We start from the raw sequence: 23,939 nt of genomic DNA, 5'->3' as shown, positions 1-23,939 counted from the left end.
CTCCTCTCAGTCACCTCAGGATCTTCTGGGAAAGATGATTAGCTGGGTTAACGGCGAGGCTCAGGGCTTGCGTGGCAATGAGTGGATTGGGGCACGAGAAAGCCCAAACGCACCTGTGGCTAACGCTCGAGTTCCCCGCCTCCCGGCTGGTCAAAAGCGGTAAGAGAACAGCTTGACCGCCAGGGGGCGGTGTCTGGGGAAACTCGCCTATATCCCATCAGCCCCGGCATCCGGGGCGGAAGCACACGTGGAGGGGCCTCTCTGGGGTTCGCCTCGTCTCGACTCCTCTCCCGACTGACGTTGGACAACAAAGATGGCGGCGGGAAGCAGCAATTACTGGGAAGGTGAGCGGCAGGCCTCGGAGGGGGTCCCGCCGAGGGGCCGAGGGGTTGAGCGCGGACGGGTCTCGGAGGAGGTGGCCGAGAAAGAGCTGGGTCTCCGAGCGGGGTGCGGGGCGGGTCTCGGGGCGCGCCGGGGGCCTGCGAGTGGAGGGACGTGAAGGTCTGGGGCAGCGGGCTGGCCTCCTCGGCAGGTCCTGACCCGGCCGCCTCAGCGGGACCGGAGGCTGGCTTTGGGCGGGGACCGCGGAGAGAGGGCGAAAAGGAAGCGGTCTCTGAAGGGCTGGAAGAGAACGGGGTTGAGGGATCAGCGGGACTCGGTTTAGAGTCCGAACTGAGGAAACGGGTGCTGGGCGCGAGTGGGTGCCCGGCCTCGGAGAGAGCGTCACGGCTGGAAAACCCCGGGAAAAGAGCTCAAAGCCGGGAAGGGGACACTGTCAGCCCGCGCCGTGAGGGGAGTTGTCCGAGCGTCACGTCTCTGATCGGGCCCCCTCGGCTGCTTCGGGCTGGGGCTTCGAGGCTTGGGTGTCGAACCGGGTTTGAAGGCAGAGGAAATACACTTCCCGTCTGCCCTGGAGTCAAGAATCGGAGTTCTTTTTTCAAAAAGAGAGAGAGGAGTTTGGGACAACCCGTGTGATTTAACGAGGGCGCTTAATGCCTAAGAGCGGGCTCGTGGGAACTCCTCCTGGGCCTCAATGTTGAGGAGAGTGTTCCCGTTTGCTTGCCACTCGCCTGGCGACATTAAAATCCCTCCCCGAATCATTTTCCTATTTGGGCCTATTTCCTGTTGCTCCCCAGATACCCTGGGGAAACACCACGGGTGTGTGCGAGTGTGTGTACGTGTACATACATAAGGAGGGGGCTACACAAAGTTCTGAGAAATGGGATGCAAAGATAATGCATTTTTCCACAAGCTTTGGGAAGCAAACCCCTGTGTATTTTCACTGGATGACTTCCACCCGAGAAGACGGTAAAAGAAGCATGTTTAGAATTCATTTAAAACACATATTAAAATGCTCTTTTGAAATGTATTAACAACAACAACAAAAGAAATGTATTAGCTACACAACACTTTGGAATTAGCCATTTCAAATTGGATAGAAGTGGCTCCTAGATTCTTTAATCAGTAGAATATGGTGTTTTGAAGCAGCCTTCTGTAATTGCCCACTGCCTTCCATTTGATTTTAACTCAGTAATTTAGAGGACAGAGTCGACGTGCTCTCCGGAGCAGCGGTTCTCAACCTGTGGTCGCAACCCCTTTGGGGGACGAACGACCCTTTCACAGGGGTGGCCCGATTCCCAACAGTAACAAAATGACAGTTATGAAGTATGGATTGTAAAAAAGGGTTGTATGAGCCCCCAATAAAATGATTTAAAGAAAATAATGTTATGGTTGGGGGTCACCACAACATGAGGAACTGTATTAAAGGGTCACGGCATTAGGAAGTTTGCCACTGGGGTTTTGGGACTATAAAATCTTTAAAGGGTTAGGCAGCCTCGTGTTTGCCCCATAGAGTGGCTGGTGGATTTGAACCACTGGCGTTCCTTATTGAAAGCCTAATTTGTGACAGCTGCTGTCATGATTAACGTTTCCATTGAGTCAGTTCTCACCCATAGCAACCCAGTTCTTAATGATCCGCGGGCAAACCTCTGGAGGTTTGGGTTTAAAGACAAAGCTGAGGATCCAGGTTAGGTACGCACGGCCATGGTCAATGCTGACTCATCATGACCCCTTCCGAGACTGGAACTGCTTCAGGAGTAGAAAGTCCTGTGGTTTTGAATGGCAGACCATGTCCAATGCTTTCCCACTACACCACCAGGGTAGATTTCAGATAAATCTCAGCTAGCTGAACTGGGATTTGATCTGTGGACAAAAATGTGCCTCTGTGTTACTCTGCTTTTTACTTCTAGTGATAAACCAAACCCACTGCCATCGGATAGATTCCAACTCATAGCGACCCTAAAGGGTGTCAGAGGCTGTAAGTCTTTATGAGAGCAGACAGGCCTGGAGTAGCTGGTGGGTTTGAACCTCTGCCACCACCAGGACTCCTTTCCAATGATAAGTGTATTGAAATATTATTTGTATTCTTTACTGCCATTCTGTCCTGTAGTCCGTCCTTTTTGGTTAAGCCAGCATTTCATCTTGAATGGAAGTAATCATATCTAGGTGTGCGTTTCCTCACACTCAAGCCCTTAGAAGTCAAATTAGGTATCAATTTCACCCCTGCTGTTTGCTTCCCTTCTTAAAAGGGTCTGCGCTCATTTCCATCGTATCATATTTGACCTGATCAGTAGCACAGCATTTATTGTTTCAGCTTCTCCTTTAGTAACCATGTTGAAAGGGAATTTAAAAGTCTTTGCCATGGATCATATTTTAAAATTTTATGCTCAACCAGTAAGTCATTTTATTGTTAAGAGATTCATTAGCCTACTAAAGCTTTGGAATATAAATAGCAAAATCTATCAAACAGCGATGCTTTCTTAGCTGGTGAATTGATGTCATGCTAGCTAGACTGGAAACCATATTCAGTTCCTTTGTCATTTGTACTTTGTTATGGTTTCCCCTGAATTAAAAAATTGTCTTTATTGCTGTAGAAGTAATTATAGGAATGTTGGAATAGCATCTCACTACTGTAAAGCTAGCTGTTTTTGGAATAGAGCTGAAGTCTATCTCCCACAGTTTATTCCCTCCTCCTCTTTCCCCTCCCCTTCTTCCCTAGTGTGAAGTTTAAATAAAGGACTTGCTTGCTCTCCTGGATATTTGCTTTCTTCCTTTTTGACTTATTTATGGAAGAATTAGATCAATAACTAATCATTTTTATAGTTTGTTTTCTACAGAGTATTTTCGTGATGTTACATGTGTACTGGTAGATTTTTTGTGTTTAATCATTTGCTTTTATACTTTTTATTAAAGATCTCAGGAAACAGGCCCGACAGTTGGAGAATGAACTTGACCTGAAACTAGTGTCCTTTAGTAAGCTGTGTACAAGCTACAGTCCCACCAGTTCCCGAGATGGAAGACGCGACAGGTATAGGTACTACCAGATTCTCTCTTTTGCCTTAAATGATAATAGTGTTTTTTAAAGCATTCAAAAATAAGATAGAATATATGACCCCTGTAATTTGGTCTGTTTGGTGAATTTGGGGTTTCTTTTTTAAGCATTGATTTTGTTAAAAGTGACCTATTCAAATCTTCTTAATTCTTGGGATTGGCGTTTATTTAGGATCCTTGGGCAAGAATTATGACATTGCCAACAGAATAATGCTAGGTGTTCACAGTGAGTTTGCATCAGAAATAAGAGTTTCTAGTTGAGCCAGTACGAGACCATTTCGCCCCATTGTATTCTTAGGGAAAATCCCATTCTGTTTCAGATTGCGAAATGGAAATGAGGAACTGCTCAAATGCAATGTATACATAACTATGATATTGTGCTTTAGACTAAATGTAGGGCCATATATATGCCCACTACTAATAACAAAGTTATTTTTTATTCTGGTGTTCTTTTGAGAAACAAGCCTATTACTGTACTGAACATATAGAAAATACATTCTTTTTGAATGATATTCTTACTTTAGGTCATCCACTTGTTTACAAAAAATTAAATGCTTAAAAAGATAGAATAGGGAGGGAGAGTAGGGGTGGGAATGAGCTGATATCAAGAGCTCAAGAAGAAAGAAAATGTTTTGAAAATGATGGCAACATATGTACAAATGTGCTTGACACAATGGATGGATGTCTGGTTTGTGATAAGACCTGTATGAGCCCCAAGAAAATGATTTTAAAAGGGACGAAAAGATAGAGTAATATAATGAACCCTGTGTAAGTAACATCCTCCCTTATTACCACTTTATTTGACTGCCCGGTATACCCCTCTGGTAGCTTCTCCCTTCTTGTCTCCCCATAATCACTATATTTTTACTACATGTATACTACATATGTTTGTATTCGTAACTAACTTTTTCTATGCTACTATAGTTATTTTTTCAACTTTGTTCAACCCTATCTTAAAGTCAGCTATGGGTATGCTTAACTTTGATATATTCGTTTGCTGCATATCCCCCTCACTACCATTGAGTTGATTCGGACTCAGTGATCCTATAGGGTAGAGTAGAACTGCCCCTGTTTTCAAAGGCTATAAGTTCTTTACGGGAACAGACAACCTCATCTTATTCCTGCAGAACAGCTGGTGGGTTCGAACTGCTGACCTCTCAGTTAGCAGTCCAATGTGTAACCACTGTGCTACATTCTATGACTCTCTTATCAGAATTTGCCCTTTTTGTAGATGGGCATTCTTTCTAATTTTTTGCTCCTCACCCATCAGGCACTAAGAGCTTACGTATATGTTCTTGGGCACATTTTTTTCACACAATGTTTCTATATACCAGGAGTAGAATTGCTAGTAAAGTGTTTTTAGTTTCTGTCCACTCTTTTATTTTCGATACTTTTTCAAGGATTGATGGTGGGTGGAGTATTCTACATCTAAAAGTAAAAATAACATCTGAACTTGAATTTGAACTAAGGCCCATACTCTAAAACTTACTATATTATGCATATTCCAGCAGAAGACTGATGGTTTTGACTTGCTGCCTTCTTGGGCTGTTAGTTGGATGCTTTACCCACTGCACCACCAGCACTCCTTTGGACTCTACACCCCAAACCAAACCAGAGTCCATTGTAACACAGCCCTATATAGGATTTCTGAGACCATAAATCTTTACTGGAGCAGACAGCCTCATCTTTCCCTTGGAGTGGCTGGTGGGTTTGAAATGCTGGCCTTACAATTAAGCAGCCCAATGCCAAACCCACACCACCACCAGGGCTTTTTTTTTTTTTTTTTTTTTAACTCTCTATTATTACTTTTAATAACAGCAAAATAGTTGTTGTAAAGGTAAGAGGGCCAACATATTGTTAATGTGGCCTGAAAGAAAGTTATTGGCATGCCAGGTAGATATGACTGTAGTGTATTCCTTTGACCTCATCTTTACTTAACAAGCAAAGCAAAATAGGAATGGTTTTGTCTTTGTTTTTATTTTTCTATCAATAAGCATATTTTGTGATTAGAAATAATTTTTCCAGAATATTAAGCCTCCCACTTGGCTACTGCCAATGAGGGTACAATATTGGCTCCACTTTTTTAAGTGTCTATAGTTCAAGAACTTCAAAGTCTTGGAATTACCACACACATTTAATAAGATGAATTAAAATTGAACTGAAAACTAGTATTATGGAGAGCGACTTTTTGGCTATTTCCCTGGCTTCATATATTGTCCTGGGGTGTCTGGTGAAGGAGGAATAACTAGCAGTAGAATGATGAGCTCCTTCATTCATTCAGCGGTTACTTAATGCGCACCCGCCATGTGCATGTTTTAGGTGACTAAGACACTGCCACCCCTCCTTACAGATCTTATATCCTGGTGGCTTGTTGTTGCTTTTCATGTGTCTCATAGAGGAACCTTTGTTGTAGTCATAGAGGGAGCATTTTTACCTGCTCATTTTGGGAGAGAACCAGAGAGCTAATATTTGTCAGAGCCAATATTAAAGAACTAAATATTTGCATACCAAGTTTTAAGGAAAATAAATTAGAATCATTCAAAAAGAAATAAGGATTTGGTTCTATTAGAGCTAAAAATTAAAATCCTTTTTGGTTATTATGCTACTTGTTACTATTGTGTGGGAATGTATGTGAAGAAAGCAAATGTAGCAGGGCTTTTTTTTCATAATGAACTGATGATGTAATCCATCTTATCTACTGCACTCAAGGATTCGCAGAGGACAGTACAAAGTTTCCTATAAGCCTGGAGAACACTTATAGCCTGGGCAATTAGCTGTGTCCTGGATAGTGCAGATCAGCATTGAGCTGCACATTTGATAATATGAGTGGGGTTCAGAAAGTTCATGGAAAAATTTCCATTATCTTTCTATTCCATTTTTCCACGAATTTTCTCATGTTTCCTTGTGTGAGTATGGTCACCTGGAGAGTGATGAAGGTCATCCCCACCAGAGGAGTGATGAAGGTTAATGGGGCTTTTTGTTGTTTTGTTTTCAGAAAAAGGCAAAAGAAATCTTCAGGACATACAGTTTTAGAATTTGAATCTGTCACAAAATGTCACTTGTATACAGTTAGGTTTTTATTACTTAGATTTTAAAAGACAGTTGAACACAATTTTTGCATATTAATTAAACATTTTTGCAAAACAAGACATAACATACTTTAGATGGACATTTAGAGGGCTGCTACTAAAATGTTCCTGGTAGGCAGGTAGGCACGGATGTTTATATTAGACTTAAAGCCAGCTATTGATTATTCAGTAACTAATTTTCCAAACTAGGCATCAGCTGCATCTCAGTTTTCTTTATTTTTTAAAAAAAATTTCTTTTCTCAGAGCCAAAAGAGTATGAAGTTAATTTCAGGTATAAGGAACCATACTTGCTTTGGAGGGACAATTTTTTTTTTAATATCATTCTTCACAAACTCCATAACCTAATACACTTATGGCTCCCTTATATATTCTGCTTCATAGTTCTGTAGTTTTCATTAACGTAGTTTATTTTTTTTAAGTCAACAGGCAACTGCGCACTGCCATAACCAGTTATTTTCTATCATTTTGTAAACAGTACAAGCACTTTTAATTTCATTATGCTACTAAGATCAGATGTACTTTTACCTTGGGAAAAAACCTTTTTTTAAAAAAAATCGTTTTATTGGGGGCTCATACAACTCTCAGCACAATCCATACATACATCAATTGTGTAAAACGCATTTGTACATTCATTGCCCTCATCATTCTCAAAACATTTCCTCGCCACTTAAGCCCCCGGCATTAGGTCCTCATTTTCCCCCTCCCTGCCTGCTTCCCCCTCCCTCATGAGCCCTTGATAATTTATAAATTATTATTTTGTCATATCTTGCCCTGTCTGACGTCTCCCTTCACCCACTTTTCTGTTGTCCATCCCCCAGGGAGTAGGTCACATATAGTTCCTTGTAATTGGTTCCCTCTTTCCAACCCACTCTCCCTCTACCCTCCCAGTATCGCCACTCACACCACTGGTCCTGAAGGGATCATCTGTCCTGGACTCCCTGTATTTCCAGCTCCCATCCGCACCAGTGTACATCCTCCGGTCCAGCCAGACCTTTATGATGCTCCTCCTGCGTTCCAGTTGTGTTAAAGTTCCCTCTAAGCAACTCTCCTGGGCTCGATTCTGCGGAGTCCCTCTGGTATGTCAAAATCTAATCCTTACAAATCCGGCTAGACCAGAGGATGCACACTGGCACAGATAAGAACCAGAAACACAGGGAATCCAGGACAGATGATCCCCTCAGGACCAGTGGTGAGAGCAGTCGGGAAAAATCTATATTCAGTTATATTTTAAAGAACATAGGTACTTATAGGAAAACTTATAAAACTTAAAAATTATATAAAGAAAGAGAATGAATATTCCACTTGACTTCTTCAAGAATTGTTGCTTTATTTAAGTATGTGTTAAAGGATTTGAATTAACTAATATATTCCTTTTACCTGAACTTCTCTTCAGTTCTGACACAACACCCCTTTTAAATGGATCAAGTCAAGATAGAATGTTTGAAACAATGGCAATTGAGATTGAACAACTCTTGGCAAGGGTAAGTACTTTCTTTTATATGACTATTTTGTAATGACTGTACTTATTAGAAGCCCTGGTCATGTGGTAGTGACACATTGGGCTGCAATATGCAAGTTCTAAAGCCCCAGTTACTTCTCAGGAGAAAGAGGAGACCTTCTCTTCCTGTAAACAGTTAGTCTTGAAAACTCGCTGGGGCAGTTCTACCCTGTCCTATAGGGCTGCTGTGAGTTAGAATGGACTTGATGGCAGTGAGTTTGTTTTTGTTTTTGTTTTAAATACTATCAGAGTCCTAGTGGTATAGTGATTATGCATGAACTGCTAACTGCAAGGTTAGCAGTTTGAAACCACCACCCACTCTGAGGGAGAAAGATGAAGCTTTCTACTCCCATAAAGAGTTACTGTCTTGGAGGCACAATGGAGCAGTTCTGTTCTGTCCTGTATAGTCGCTGTGAGTCAGAATCAACTTGATGGCAGTGAATTTGTTTTTGGTGTACTTATTAATAGGTATAATATTGGACTATATTGATATTAATTCTCAATTCACTGCCATCGAGTTGATTTTAACTCATAGGGATCCTATAGGATAGGCTAGAAATTCCTCTTTGGGTTTCCAAGACTTTAAATCTTTTTTTTTTTTTTTTAAGACTTTAAATCTTAATGGGAACAGACAGCCTCATCTTTTTCCCTTGGAGTAATTGGTGGGTTTGAACCACTGACTTTTCAGTTAGCAGCTCAGTGTGTAGTCTACTACACCTCCAAGAGTTCCTCAAACATGTTTATTGAAATTATCTGTTTGTTGACGTTGTACAATAATAGTCATTTTTGAAGACAGGTTTCAGCTGAGCTTCTATTCTAAGACACAAGGGAAAAGGACTGGGCAGTCCACGCTTCGGGGATGCGGGCATAGCAGTGGAGCATTGTGTGATGCAGCCCTGGAAGAGGAGCTCCTCGGTTGAAAAGGCATTCGATATACGAATGCCATTAATGAAAAACAGGACTCTGGAGGGAAGGGGGTCGGGGGAGTGAGTTAATACCAAGGGCTTGAGTAGAAAGAAAATGTTTTGAAAATGATGATGGCAACATATGTACAACTATGCTTGACACAATGGATGGATGTATGGATTGTGATAAAACTTTAAGAGCCCCCAATAAAATGATTTTTTAAAAAGGCTCCAGGAATTGACGGAATGCCAGTTGAAATGTTTCAACCACACTGGCATCATTGTCTGTGTCAAGAAATTTGGAAGACTGCTGCTGCCTGGCCAGTGTACTGGAAGAAATCTATTTGTGCCCATTCCAAAGAAGAGTGACCCAACAGATGTGGAAATCATCGAGAAATATCATTAATATCACTTAGAAGTAAAATTTTGAAGATTATTCAAAATCTGTTGTAGCATTACAATGCCCAAACTCAGCTAGATTCAGATGAGGGTGTGGCACAGTTCTGATGTCAGATGGATCTTGGCTGAAAGCAGAGAACACCAGAAGGATATTTGTGTTATTGGTTATGCAAAGGCATTTGACTGTGTGCATCATAACACTAGATAATGCTACCAAAAATGGGAGTTCTGGGACACTTCATTGTGCTCTTGTAGAACCACTACATAGGCAGTAGTTTAAATGGAGCAAGGGGGTACTGCGGTTTAAAATCAATAGAAGTTGTATTCCTTCACCATACTTACTCAGTCTGTATGCTGAGCAAATCATCGTGGAGCTGGGCTATAGGAAGAAGAATGTGCCATCAGAATTGGAGGAGGGCTCATTAACAGCCTGCAGTACGCAGATGACATGCCATTGTTTGCTGTAAACTAGATCTTGAAGCACTTGCTGATGAAGATCACAGACTACAGCCTTCTGTATGGATTATAACTCAATGTAAAACAAACAAAATTCATCACATAGACAATGATTTCTCCAGTAGAAAAGATAGAATTGTCAAGGATTTCATTTCACATTGTCTGCTATCAACACTACTGGAAATGAGAGTCAGGAAAGGAAATGATGCTGTGCATTGGGCAAATTTGATAGACCAGACCTCTTTATTTTATTATTATCATTTTTTCCAACAGTTTTATTAGTCCAATTCAATAGTCCAATAAGACCTATTTAAAGTGTTAAGACGGAACGATGTCACTTTGAAGCCTAAGGTGTAACTGACCCAAGCCAAGATATTTTCAGTGGCTTTATTATGCCGGAGAAAGCTGGGCAAGCCCACAGAAGAATTGATGCATTCGATTGGGTTGTAGGCAAAGACTTGAGAACCAGGACTGGGAGAAGACAAACACATCTGTCCTGGAGAACGAACAGCCTTAGGAGCAGGGATGACAGGAGGCCTCCTGTCAAGTACTTTATGCATGCTATCAGGAGGGCTCAGTCCCTGGAAAAGGCAATCAGGCTTGGTAAAGTAGGGTCAGCAGAACAAGAGGCAGACCCTTCATGAGATGGATTGACACAACTTATTGCCTGCAACAGTAAGCTCAGAGATCACAAATCTGAGGCTGGTGCAGGACTGGGCAGTGTTGTGTTGTGTTGTGTTGTCCATGGGTCACTGTGAGACAGAACCAACTCGACAGCCTCTAGCAGCAACCGCAGCAGCAGCAGCCAGAGGGATAGTTAAGCCTTTATGGATAATTTGGGACACATGGTGAATCCTTTCCCGTTCTCTATCTGCTTGGGATCTTTTATGCTTCCAGCAAAAAGCAAATAATTTGCTTTTAGCTACTATACTTTCTAATTTTTTAAACTTCTTTTAGCTTACAGGAGTAAATGATAAAATGGCAGAGTATACCAACAGTGCAGGTGTCCCCTCTCTGAATGCTGCACTGATGCACACATTACAGCGACATAGAGACATACTGCAGGTATGTATCGGGTTTAAGATTTTTACATTGTCACAGGAGAGCTGGTTTGTTTATTTGGTTGCTTGTTCTGGTGGTGTAGTGGTGATCCACATGGGTGGCAGGTGGGAACCAGCACCTCCATGGGGAAAAGACTGGGCTTTCCACTCCAGTAAACAGTTACAGTCTCGGAAACCCACAGGAGGTCACTATGAGTCAGCATTGAATTTGAGTTTTTTTATTTTGCTTATTATGTACCCACCCTTAGAACTGGGACAGAAACTACCTAGAAATGGTAAACGTATGATAAACTATGTTTCTATGAGGAAAGAAAATCAGGCATGAGATACCAAATTCACGTATTTAGAGGAAATTCTACAATTGTTAGTTTTTTTTTCCTAACCCATCCCAGGCACTTTTTCTCTCACCTTACCCAGGATTTTCCACCTTCCTGCCTCTTTATTCCCCACAGCCTGGGCAGCATCCCGACCCTTTCCACCTGCTCTGTCTCCATACCCGGGCATTCTTGTGACTCCTCCCACCCCCTTACTTCCACTTAGGACATCTTGCTCTCTTCCTCATCACTCCCTTCACTTGGGGTTATGCTGTTCCCTCCCACTGTTCGACTAATAACCATCCTTTCTCCTCCCCTCTATCTTCCAATTCCTCACTTCTCAGACCTCCCCCAGGAGTTGTTTAAAAATCCTTGGATAGGATGTGTGCTAAATGTGGTGTGATAGAAATTTGTCTTGTGTTAATTTTTTTTTTGTATTATAAAATTCTAAATATGTATAAAAGCTTTTGCTTTTCCCTGATAAAGTGAAATAATATTCGTCACCAGATAAATATAGAGGCATACCTCTGAGATATTGCTGGTTTGGTTTCAGACCACTGCAATAAAGCAGATGTCACAATAGAGCAAGTCACACACTCATTTTGACTTCCCACTGCCTATCCAAGTTAGGCTTGCACTGTAGTCTGTTCTGAGCTGGAGTTGACTCAGCAGCGGTGTGTAGTAACACGAGAAAGCCTGAGGTATTGCAAGCGTTACTAAAACACGATAGAGACATGAAGTGTGCACATGGTGTTGGAAATGGACTTGATGAGATCTGCTCCATGCAGGTTTGCCACACACCATGAGTCTGTTTTTGTTGTTAAAGTGCAATGTCTGAGAAGCAATCGAGTGACGTGCAGTAAAACAAGCCGTTCTTGTGCTCTCCTGATTTAAGAGACCTGGCTAGATAGCTGGCTCAGGCACAGGAAATATGATGGTTAGAGCAGTGGTTCTCAACCTTCCTAATGCCGCAGCCTTTCATACAGCTCCTCATGGTGTGGTGACCCCCAACCATAACATTATCTTTGTTGCTACTTCATCACTGTCATTTTGCTACTGTTATGAATCAGGCGACCCTGTGAAAGGGTCGTTCGACCCCAAAAGGCATCGCGACCCACAGGTTGAGACCGCTGGTTTAGAGTATACTTCTATCAGGCTTTGAAAAGAACATGGGAGTCATTTACTATGCTTAATATATTGTTGGAGAAAATGGTAAAAGTATACCAAAAAACCTAAGTCACTCTTAAAAATTTATATTGGGGTGAGGAGTGGGTGTCGGGTTAGGGAGAATAAAATATGGTAGAACAAATAAGCCAATACTTTTAGCATTGAAAAAAAATTCAACAGCCACTCCTAATTTTAAAAACTCATGTTAAAAATAGGAATAGATAGGTACTTATTGACCTAATACAGAAATATATATTCACTCCTCACCTGTCAACATGGTTAGGTTCCAAAGATCAGGTCATTTTGCAAAAATTGTCAGTATTGTGCGCCAACGGAGGATGGCTGTCATTACATACTAACTGCCAGGTGACGTGCGTTGTTTTAATTAGTACTCTACTTAATCTCTAAGTTCTAATATCCAATGACTACACAGAACTCACAGACAAAACTCACTATTAAAAAGTTTGTTAGGGAAATTAGCACGTTGTATAATGCCAGTGAAAAACGCCCAGAGTTGACTTATGAAGACATGTTACAAAGTCTGCCCCCAAATGCCCAAAGGGCATACCACTCTGCTGTATCATTCCAAAAGCATCCAGCTTAAGCTGTGTGGGTGAGCATACCCAGCTCCCTGAATTAAGTGCCCAGAGGCACCCCACTCTGTAATGCGACCTCCTACACAAAAGCACTTGGCTTAACTTGCTCCGTGGATTGGGAAATCCATCATTTTTTTTTTTTTTTTTGAAATCCATCATTTTGTGCCTTGCTTTGACTCCTGGTTCTGCTGCTGCTCCTCTGATGGTATAGCTGTCTTATGAATCCAGGAGGTTCACCCTGCAGGGATCTTGGGTCCAGAGGACATATTCCATTCCTGGTTCTTACTGGTATTGAGATCCCTCCTCCTGCTTCTCAGAGGATTCATTTTATACACAGCAGGATAGCACTGTTCACAATTACAAGTGAAGCCTATCAGTATGTATCTTCCCCCACCTTCTTACCAGACCCATGCAGGGAAAGGTCATTTGGTGGGAGTGAGAGACTTTGACTAGAAAAGCCACATTCAATAAACAATGCACTGCCTCTGCGGCATCATTAGTAACTGCCAAACCACTGAGAATCATGGCCTAACCAGGTTGAGACAACCTTTACCAGTAAAGCCAATGTTACTTTTGACTTGCCACCTCCATGTTCGTTACTTCCAGATGTGCATGATAAAGGTACAGAATCATTGGCTAGCAGGTTTGTTACTATTATTGCAAGTGTGAAATAGCAGATAGCCTCAGTTAATAAGTGAGGAGTAGTTGTATAGATTAGATTAAAAGCTAACATCACATTTAATGGTGAACCACCAACTGATTGATCCCATCAGATCTCATCATGGAAGATGATTGCGTCATAACCTAACCACTAAACCACTGAAAATCGTGGCCCAAGCAAACCTGACACATGCTCTGGGGACAGGATGGGTGTGGGTGGGCTACGGACACACACATAATTCAATCCATGGCAGGTGACAACTCTGTTACATAGGAGGATTACGAAAAATAGTGTGAAAATAGTTGATTAATTGGGAAAAAAAAACCAACTTCTATTTCATTTCTCACATCTAAAATAAATTATAGTGGATTAAATATTTATATTTAGAAGAGAAGCCATAACAGTTCAGAATAAGGGTACGGATAAATCTAAAACTTTTACATGAGAACACACTTCTATAAGCAAGACTCAACATTGGAAACTGTACCAAATGATTAATTTGCTTAATTTAATATACAGAGAAATTATAGAGATAAATCAGAAAATGACTACCTAAAAGGAAAATGAACAAAGGACATGGACATATTTATAGAAAAGTAGGAGTAGCCAAAAACTACAAAATGATGCATAGCCTCATTCTCAATTAAAAATAAATAAATCAAAATGAGTGGATTTTTCAAAAGAGTAGCAAAAATTACAGTGTTTGTTACTTATTAGCAGGAAGTATAGGTAAGCGTTGGTCAGAGAACATCCGTGCAGTCCTCAGAGAAGACAGGTTCCCAAAAAACCAAACCCACGCCATCGAGTGATGCTGACTCCGAGTGACCCTACCAGCCAAGGCAGAACTGTCCCTGTGAGCTTCCAAGATTAGATGTGAACTGGAGTAGAAAGCCCTGTCTTTCTCCCGAGGAGTGGCTGGGGGTTTCAAACTGCTGACCTTGTGATCACAGCCCAATGCGGAATCACTACAGGTTAGCACTATCAGAATTTAAAATGTATGATTCTTTGAGCCATTTATTATTCTCTTAGACATTGAATCTTTAAACACCCCAAAAATATATTCTCAATTATATGCACATTTATTTCACCTTTTTTGTAAAATAAAATTGAAAGCAATTAAAAATGTGTAGCAGTAGAGAATTTATTAAATTCTGAGACCTTTGTAAGATAGACTACCTGCAGCTAACCTAAAGGTTAGTGGTTTGAACCCACCAAGCAGTGCTCCAGATGATAGGCCTGGCTATTTGCATAAAGATCACAGCCAAGAACACCTGCTGGAGCAGTTATACTCTAACCCAGTGGTTCTCACCTTCCTAACGCCGCCACCCTTTCAGACAGTTCCTCATGTGGTGGTGACCCCCTCAACCCTAACATGATTTTCGTTGCTACTTCATAACTGCCATTTGGCTACTGTTATGAATCAGGAGACCTATGTGAAAGGGTTGTTTGCCCCCCAGAGGGGTCGTGACCCACTGGTTGAGAACCACTACACCTCTGGGCGCTCTGAATCTGCACTGGCTAGATGGCAACTGACCACATGAAAAAGATGCTATAGATTTCTGTTTGCTAAAATGGAAAGGTTGCTTAGTATTTTATGAATTACAGAAAATGCAGTTTTTCTTAGCATAAATTAAAGTACTATTAGATAAACACATACGTAAACACACTTTCTGAAAGGAAATAAAAGGTGATGACAGTAATTATGAGCCAAAGAGTAGACTTTGTCCTCTTTTTGGTAGAGGGGCTGAGGGCTTTTTGTATATTCTCACCAGGCTCGCGTATTAATGCTGTTTTCAGGTCAGGGGTTCCTCTAGGATGTGGTATTGTGATTTTCGTCTTCCACACTTCTCTGAATTGTAACGAGTGAATAGTCCTTAACGTCTTTCGCTAGGGTAGTGCAGTGAAGGAAATGTGCACAATCCTCTTTGTATCTGCTTCTTTGTTTAATGCAGGGATAAAATGTGTAGAAGCTCTAAAAAGATCAAATTTTGAAATAAGCTTTATTGGACACAGTAGTAAGTGGAAAGCGCAGCTCAAGCTTTAACCGAGCTCTTTGAAAAAAACCTTAGAATTTTTTTTTTTTCCTTTATAATTTTGCCTCAAGATATTCAAGTTCTGAGCTCATTGTCCCAACTCATAGTGACCCCTTGTAGGCAGAGTAGGACTACTCCTTTGGGTTTCCGAGGCTGTCAGTCTTTTGGGGAGTAGATTTCTCCCTCACAACAGCTGTGGGTTCAAACTAGTGACCTTACAGCCAGCAGCCCAACTAGTAACCCTCTACACCACCAGGTCTCCTCAGGGTAAGCTACTAGAGCAGCGGTCCTCAACCTGGGGGTCGAAAGACCCTTTCACAGGAATCCCCCAAGTCATCACAGTAGCAAAATGACAGTTATGAAGTAGCAATGAAAATAATGTTATGGTTGGGGTGGGGGTGGGGGGTCACCACAACTTGAGAAACTGTATTAAAGGGTCATGGCATTAGGAAGGTGGAGAACCGCTGCCCTTGAAGATAGGTATTTTGTGGCAATGTTACCGTAACACCAAATTGTTTTCATTGGAAGATGTTTGTCATGGTTCAGGAAAATAATTATAAAGTTATTTTTGCTATTTGGCAATTTGATCTCTTAAATAGTTGTTTGTTTTTTAGAGAAGTTGCAGTCTGCTGACAGTAAATATTTGATTCAATGAGATGAGGGTATATAATTTATGTTGAGATTTAATGTTGATTTATTGCAGGACTATACACATGAATTTCATAAAACCAAAGCAAACTTTATGGCCATACGGGAAAGGGAGAACCTAATGGGATCAGTCCGAAAGGATATTGAGTAAGTGACATTTTCTTAACATCGAATTGAATAGCATAATATGAGATTTTAGGGCTTTTAATTCTCATTTTACTGTTCTTTGAACTTTGAAGCTATCAGATGGTGTTCATGTACTGTTCTGGTCTAATTGTCTGCTTCCCCTACTTTAATCCTGGGCTCCTGCCAACTTTTGACTTTCCTGCCTTAAGTCCAGCTCGTGTGTGTGTGTGTGTGTGTGTGTGTGTGTGTCTCTCTCTCTCTCTTCAACACTTAATTTAAAAAATTTTTCTTTTTCTTTAATAATTTTATTGGGAGCTCTTACAGATATTCTAACAATCCATAATTCAGTTATAATCATAATTGTACAATTACTGCCACCATCATTTTCAAAATATTTTCTTCTTGAACTCCGCCATCAGCTCTCCTTTATCCCCTCTGTCCCCCACCCTACCCCCCAGGAGCCATTATTCTTATAAATAGTTAATTTTTGTTTTTTTTTACTTTTTTTTGCCATATTTTACACTGTCCACTATCTCTGTTCCTCTGCAGTTCTATTACTCGTTCCCCTCGAGTGGGGTTATACAGTCAACTTTGCTATCAGCTCCCCCCTTCCTGTACCCCCAGGGAATCATTGTTCCCATCACTATTTCTGACACGTTTATCTATCTTGGATTTCATGCATTGAACAATCTTCATTATACAAATGAATAATCACAGGTCTAACGAGCTTAATGAGGTAAAGCTGTGACTGTAATAGTAAGGGGAGGAAATGTTAAAGAGCTAGGTATGTGTTTCATTAGCGCTGTACTGCTCCCTGGATATATCTTCCCTCCTGTATGGCCCTTCTGTGAAGGAACTGTCTAATTATAGTGGGTTTTGGGTTTCCACTTGTCTCCACTCCTTCATGTCAGTTGATTGCTTGTTTTTGAACTTCTGATACCTCATGATCACATAGGCTGGTATGCTTCCATGTGGGCTTTGTTGCTTCCATTCTAGATGGCTGCTTGAATAACTTCGAGCCTTTAAGACCCCAGACACTATATCTTTTTGATAGCCGGGCACCATCAGCTTTCTTCACCACATTTGTTTGTGCACCCGTTTAGCCTTCAGCCATCCTATCAGGAAAGTAAGTATCGTACATTGCCACATTATTAGAACAAACTGTTCTTGTACTGAGGTAAGTTTTAAGTAGAGGCCCAAAGTCTGTCTGTTTCCTTATTGTATTTATATAAATATATATATAGGTGTGTTACTATATATACATAATATAATATGTATTAACATACCTATCTTTATATTTACTATATATATGACTATTACTTTCTAGTTCTTACCTCTTTCTCTTTTTTCTTTCCTCCTGCCCCACTATTATACTTACCTATCATTCACCTCTCTGTTATTCCTCTTGAATACATTTCAATGGATCAAAAACTATCTGGAACACTACGCCATTCTCCCCTTGCTATTCCCCTCTCCCTGTCATTATTGCTTCCTCATTCCCCTCCCACACCACCTCCTCGCCCATGTCCCGCCCCCCTTCAGTCCTATTGCTGTCCCCTTGGAGTTGCTTATCTTGCCTATCTTATATAGAGCGACACCATAAGAGAAAAGAATAAAAAGACACTACACAAGTAGTTCCAAGTCTAGCTGTTGTCCTGATCCACAGTTGATGAGTATCTCCCTGTTAAATAGCTGGCAGACTCTATTAAAATCCATTGGTCCAATCCCCTTTTCTTTCAGGGATCCCTTTCCCAAGACCCACTTATCTAACATCCCTTATACCCTTTAGTCCTCAGCATTCATGCAACTTCTACAAGACCCCATTGCTCTTCTTGCAGTCAAGGATGGAGCCGTCTAAGTGCCCCACCCCCATCCTGTTACTCCTTTAGACTTTCCATGAGGCCCCCTTGTGAATCTCCAACTTCAGATGAGGTGCCAAGTCAGAAGTCTATAGTCTTTATGATCAAGCTGCTTCAGGCATTTCATGACTGCTCCCATTGCTGGTCTGTTACACTCCTCCCTGGGTTTGCCCCCATGTGGGTGGGTCAGGCTGACTAGCACTCCTGGAACTGTGTTTTGTGCTGTCTTCTGTAGCCCTGTTGTCTAGGGAGGGGACATCATGTCTCAAGCTGAGGCCAGCCCTCTCCTTGATTGAGCTGCTTCGAGCAGGAATGGAGTATTACACATCCCTAAAAAACATCATGTCCAATCCACAAGGGTTGGGCACACCGGAATGAAATCTGTTCTCTCTCTCCCTTTCCTTTGGAGACATAAACAATATCCTCCCCTTGGGTGAATTAGTACCCTATTCCCCCATTGCCATCTTTTTTATTCCCCCACCTTTCTGTGGGCCGTAAAAGCATAGGGGGGGGGAGGGGAATGTCTTTCCACACAGGTGCTATCTGTATCTTTTTACTTTTTTTCTTTTTCTTTTTTTTTTGATGATCTATGCATCATTGTGTTTGGTCTGGTTCTTGCCAGAGTATCTGGTTTTCAGCCTGGGAACTGTGCGATATGTACATTTTCCCCTGTGCCCGCTCTGTTTAAAAATACTTCAGTGTACTCATGTTGTACTTGTCCTTTTGTGCTTGGCTAACTTCTTAGCTCAGTATAATGTCCTCCAACTCTTTCCACGAGACAAGGTGCTTCATTGTTTCATCACTGTTTTTTAGGGATGTGTAGTACTCCATTCGGTGTATATACCAGAGGGGTTTTTTTAATCCATTCGTCTAATGATGGAAGTTTAGGCTGTTTCCAATTCTTTGCAATTGTAAATTACATGGTGATGAACATTGGAGTGCAGATGTCTGGTTGTGGCTTATTTCTTCTGGGTATATGCTCAGTGGTGAAATCACTGGGTTGTAAGGTAAATTGATTTCCATCTGTTTTAGCTATCACCAAATCACTTTCCACAGTGGCTGTAAGTATCTACAAGACCACCAGTGGTGAATGAGAGTTCCTCAACACACCCTCCAATATATGTGTTGCCTTTCTGGTTTTTTTAATTGGGCTATCCTTGTGGGTGTGAGGTGGTATGTCATGGTTGTTTTGATTTGTATTCCCCAGATGACTAATGATCAGGAGAATTTTCTCATATGTTTATTGGCCATTCAGGTTTCCTCCTTTGTGAATCTTCTCTTCAAGTCTTTTGGCCACCTCCTCAGTAGGCAATTAGTTTTTTTCTTCTTGTAAGGTTGCAGGGTTCTGTAGATTTTAGTAATAACACCTTTGTCTGATATGTCATTCCTAAATATCTTTTCTCAGAGTGTGGGTTCTCTCATTACTCTCTATGAAATCTTTCGATGAACACAAGTGTTTTCTCTTTAGTATTCTTCATTATTGCTGATAGCCCAGGTATTCCTGAAGTTTTGTCCTAATTTTTTCATTGATGATCCTGGGGTTTACCTTGAGGTCTGTGATCCACCTTGAATTTTTCTTTGTGTATGAGGTGAGGTAAGGGTCTTGGTTCATTCTTTTGCAGGTTGATATCAGTATAAACCAATACATCTTTCCTGCTAGGCAAACATCGAGCAACTCACTCTGAGTTAGTGTGCACAGTGGTGTTGCCTGGGAAGGTTCTCTGTGGTCACAGTGAATTTTTTCATAAAAGCAGTTTCACTTGAACCTCATATTTTGTGATGGCCAATTTAAGAGAACAGTGGGCAACTGTGAAATTCTGTTTCTTGCTCAGGAAAAATGCCACAGAAACAGTTGTAATGGTGAACACAGCTTATAAGGAGAGCATTATAGGAAAAACTCAATTGTACAGTGGTTTTCTTGTTTCAAAAAAAAGTGAAATGTCGATAACAAACCTCGTTCTGGATGGCAGTTAACTTTCCAAATAGATGGAAATGTTGACTCGTAGTGCATTTGGATTTGATTCTGCCATGTCAGACTGTTCATCAAGCTTTCTGGCAGATAGGGAACTGGTTTTGCTACCAAGACAATGCGCCTGCTCACGCAGCCATCTCAGTGCTCCAGTTTTGGGCAAAAAACAGCATGCCCCATGCACCTTACTCACCTGACCTCGCTCCAGTGGCTTCTTTTTGTTTCTTCAAATGAAGAGGAACATGAAAGGACATTGATTTGATGACATGTCAGCCATCCAAACAGTTTGAAAAATGTTTCCAAGAATGGAATCGCAGATAAGACAAATGTATTAAGTATAATGGAGAGTACTTTGAAGGTGATAAGGTTGTTTATTTGATAAGGTTGTTTTGTAAAAAAATTTAAATACATAGCTTTGAAAATAAAATTCTGGGTTTTGGGGAGGTATTGTTCAGGTAGTACACTTGTTTTTGCTGTCCTTTTCCTAATTATTCCTCCACATGAACTTAAAATTGCTGCCCCCTAAGCTGCTTATTTAACCTTTTGAAATGCTGTTGTCAGTTTTTTCCCTTACAGATAATTCTTTAAAAGAATACAGTGTCAAAGGTAGACATTCTTTACAAACCAAGCTAGACTGTCATGTGGCTTAAAGAAGACATCAGGAGGTAGTTTGAGTGTAAAGTTCAAAGATTATCTCAGGGCGGTGGTTTGGGGGGTTCATCCAGTCTCTGTGGCTCTAGAAAGTGGATTCCACGATAATTTGAAGTTCTTTTATGCCTTTTATCCCTCCTTTGATCAGGATTCTTTAGAATCTCTGCTCAAAAAGACCAACTTGGCCAACTGTACAAAGTTATGATCTAGGCGCCAGATGGGAGTGGTAGCGACTCAAATTAGACTCAATACAAGGCAGAATGTGCTTAGTGAAATAGGATTTATGCTTGATATTTTCTCTTTAAAGGGTTTGGGTTTGTTTTTGCATGTTACATATTACTTTTCTGTGTTTGATCTCTCGTTGGTTTATAACAGTCTTTTGGTATTGGTACCCATTATTAGTCCCATCTTGGGAAACTAGATGCTGGGAGACTTACGCGGCGGCCTGGCTAGATAGAACCCCAGGTGGTCAGTCTTCCAAGTCTAGAGTGTCCCTGGTGTCAGTCGTGCTGCTTTTCCTGGTGCTCTTTCCATTGTGCTTTGCAATGCCTCCCAACTAGCACAACTTTTTTTTTAATTCCCTCTTATAGTAATGTGCAGTAATCTGAATTAACATTTTATTCTTGATACTTAGCCACACATTCCCATACCCTCTTTTAAATTCCTGACTCTGCTACTTCTCTGTTAACTCCAGGTAAAGGGAGACCCAGTTGTGCTACTAACGATTTTGTTTGTTTGCTGTTTTCTTCGTTTAAGAATATCAGGTTACTTTAAAAACAACATAGGAAACTCTTAGCATTACATTAGGGAGGCAATCCTATTTATCTAAAGAAGATATTAATTTTTAAGGAAGCTAACAGGATTTAAACATTTTAATTGTACATTCAAAACAATGAAAAGGCTCAATGTGTTCACTTTGGCTATCATTAGGGTCAGTCACTTAATCCGTTTTTGTAGTTTCTTCCGAAATATTCTTAAATGGGGTTTCCCACTGCCTCTGCTGTGAGTCCTAGCAGCTTTAGGGGTGGGCAGCGTGGCAGTGGCCAGCAACCCAGCTTCAAGAAAGCTCTCAGTGCCCTGAGGTCCGAAGGCATACAGCACGCACCCTCCCCACAGCCACGATGCCCCAAAGGAAGGCCAGCTCCACCGAAGGGGAGGTGAAGGAGGATCCCAAGAAGAAACCGGTGAGGTTGTCAGTGAGACCTGTGCCGGCAAGAGTGGAGCCGAAGCCCAAAAGGAAAGGACAAAATTTCAGACAAAGTGCAAGCAAAAGGGGAGGGGAGCAAAGGGAAAACAGGCTGAGTCCGCCAACCAAGAAACTAAAGGAGATTTACCTGCCGAAAATGGAGAAGGAAAAAGGAGAGTCCAACCTCTGATGAAGCAGGAGAAAAAGAAACCAGGTCTACTGAGTGTTCATTGGTAGATCATGTCTGATCAGTGGGCCCTGGGCTCTCCCTTCTTAGACTATCCAGAGGAATATTTTTATCAGCTATTTGTAAATGCAAGTTTTTCAGTAGCCCCAGAAACATTTACGTGTAAGTAAAATCATTTATTGGTTGTTTATTTTTTGGTGCAACCAAATTGAAGTGTGAGATTTGACCGTCACGGGTGTCAACATATTCCATGGAATAGTGGGTGGAGTTTTGGTATCACTATACAAAACATAATGGCAATTTGGAGTCATTGTCATGCATTTGTATGACTTGAACATTTAAAATTTTGTTTTCGTGGTGTGGTTTTTTTATAGACCTGTGTCTGCAAACCATTCCATCATCGTGGTTTTGTCAGGACTGTGTACATAATGTATCACCTTTGGTCGCGGTGGTCCAGTTTTCCTGATCACTTTATTATACGCTGTGAAGGGTTGAACATTTGAGTATGTAGTGTGTGTGACATTAAATTGTGAACTAGTGGGACTTAAGAAGTAACAGCTTATCAACATTTGAAGATAACAGTTTTTGATAAACTCTTTAAAAATAGCTTCCAAATTTAAAGCTGGAAATTCACTGGAATTTAGAAAAGAATTGTATCTACATGTCATTTTGGGATTTGCGTACATGCATTAAGAATTGTGTGCAAATTGTTCATAAAATCTCCGTACTGATCTCAAAACAACCAATAAAATGCCAGTTACAAAAGAAAAAAATTGTTCTTAAACGTTTCCTTGTTAAAGCATGCATCCACCGAAGATCCTGTACTTAGAAGACCTAGTCCTGAGCAGCAGCGAGAGTGGAACCACGGTCTGCTCCCCCGAGGACCCCGCTTTAAGGCACCTCCTAGATGGAGGGAGCAGGGCTGTCATAGAAGAGGCCCCACGAAGAAAAAGCACTGTTGAAGATTTTGAAGCCAATACATCTCCCACCAAAAAAAGGGGCCGACCACCACTAGCCAAAAGAGATAGCAAGACGAACATCTGGAAGAAGCGAGAGGAACGCCCACTAATTCCCCTCAATTAACACCAACAGTGACTGTGTCTCTGCTGTCTATCCATGCTTCTTGTAAGTGGTGGCGGGAACTGCCAAGGAAACAGACGGAGGGCAGTCTCCTGGCCCCTGGACATGTCTAAAGCAGAGCAAATGGTCAAATGACGACATGACAGTAACCAGAGGGAAGGATACTAAGGAATTCTTTTTTTCAGCCTCTTCATTTATTTTGGGGGGGTTGATTTTGAGCTATCCATGTTTTCCACATATAAAATAGCCTCAAGGTGTCAGTTTTCAGTCTGCTAATTTGGCCCCTGTCTTAAGAATAACATAGTAAAATGTGTATTATTAAAGTTGCTTCCAAAAATGTTAAAAAAACAAAAACAAAAACAAAAAAAACGTTTCCTTGTTTTCTCTTAGGTCATACAAAAGTGGGTCTGGGGTAAATAATAGAAGAACTGAACTGTTTTTGAAAGAACATGACCACCTTCGAAAGTAAGTATTACTGGATGTATGCATGCTATGGAGGTTTCTGTGTTCTTATTCTACAAACATTTAAGTGATATTTCATATATGAAGTTCTTTGTTGTTGTTAATTCCATTAATGGCCCTATTGACCCTATTTAATAGAAAAGAAATAACAACAGTTCTAAGCATAGTTAGGAGAAATGCTACCTGTGAATTAACCAAAACT

The 23,939-nt window shown here is 41.1% G+C and overlaps 1 protein-coding gene across 2 annotated transcripts in view; it reads left to right on the top strand.

The window, feature by feature from the left end:
* Window positions 1–269: 269 nt before the first annotated feature.
* Window positions 270–23,939, top strand: part of GOSR1 (golgi SNAP receptor complex member 1) — a 44,283-nt gene continuing 20,613 nt past the window's right edge. The window contains exons 1-6 of one of the 2 annotated variants that reach the window (XM_004706890.2): window positions 270–344; window positions 3,253–3,367; window positions 7,873–7,960; window positions 10,695–10,802; window positions 16,273–16,364; window positions 23,666–23,740. In XM_004706890.2, coding sequence (XP_004706947.1) covers window positions 314–344; window positions 3,253–3,367; window positions 7,873–7,960; window positions 10,695–10,802; window positions 16,273–16,364; window positions 23,666–23,740 — 509 coding nt within the window. In that variant the 5' untranslated portion in view covers window positions 270–313. Of the gene's footprint in view, window positions 345–3,252; window positions 3,374–7,872; window positions 7,961–10,694; window positions 10,803–16,272; window positions 16,365–23,665; window positions 23,741–23,939 lie in introns of both variants that reach the window. The other variant, XM_004706889.2, reaches the window with a different exon arrangement.

This window comes from Echinops telfairi, unplaced genomic scaffold (assembly GCF_000313985.2).
Source record: "Echinops telfairi isolate 266 unplaced genomic scaffold, ASM31398v2 ScPeMD7_7458;HRSCAF=8496, whole genome shotgun sequence".
NCBI lineage: Eukaryota > Metazoa > Chordata > Mammalia > Afrosoricida > Tenrecidae > Echinops > Echinops telfairi.
Note: the sequence above shows the minus strand (reverse complement) of the source record. Positions and strands in the feature narration are given on the sequence as shown.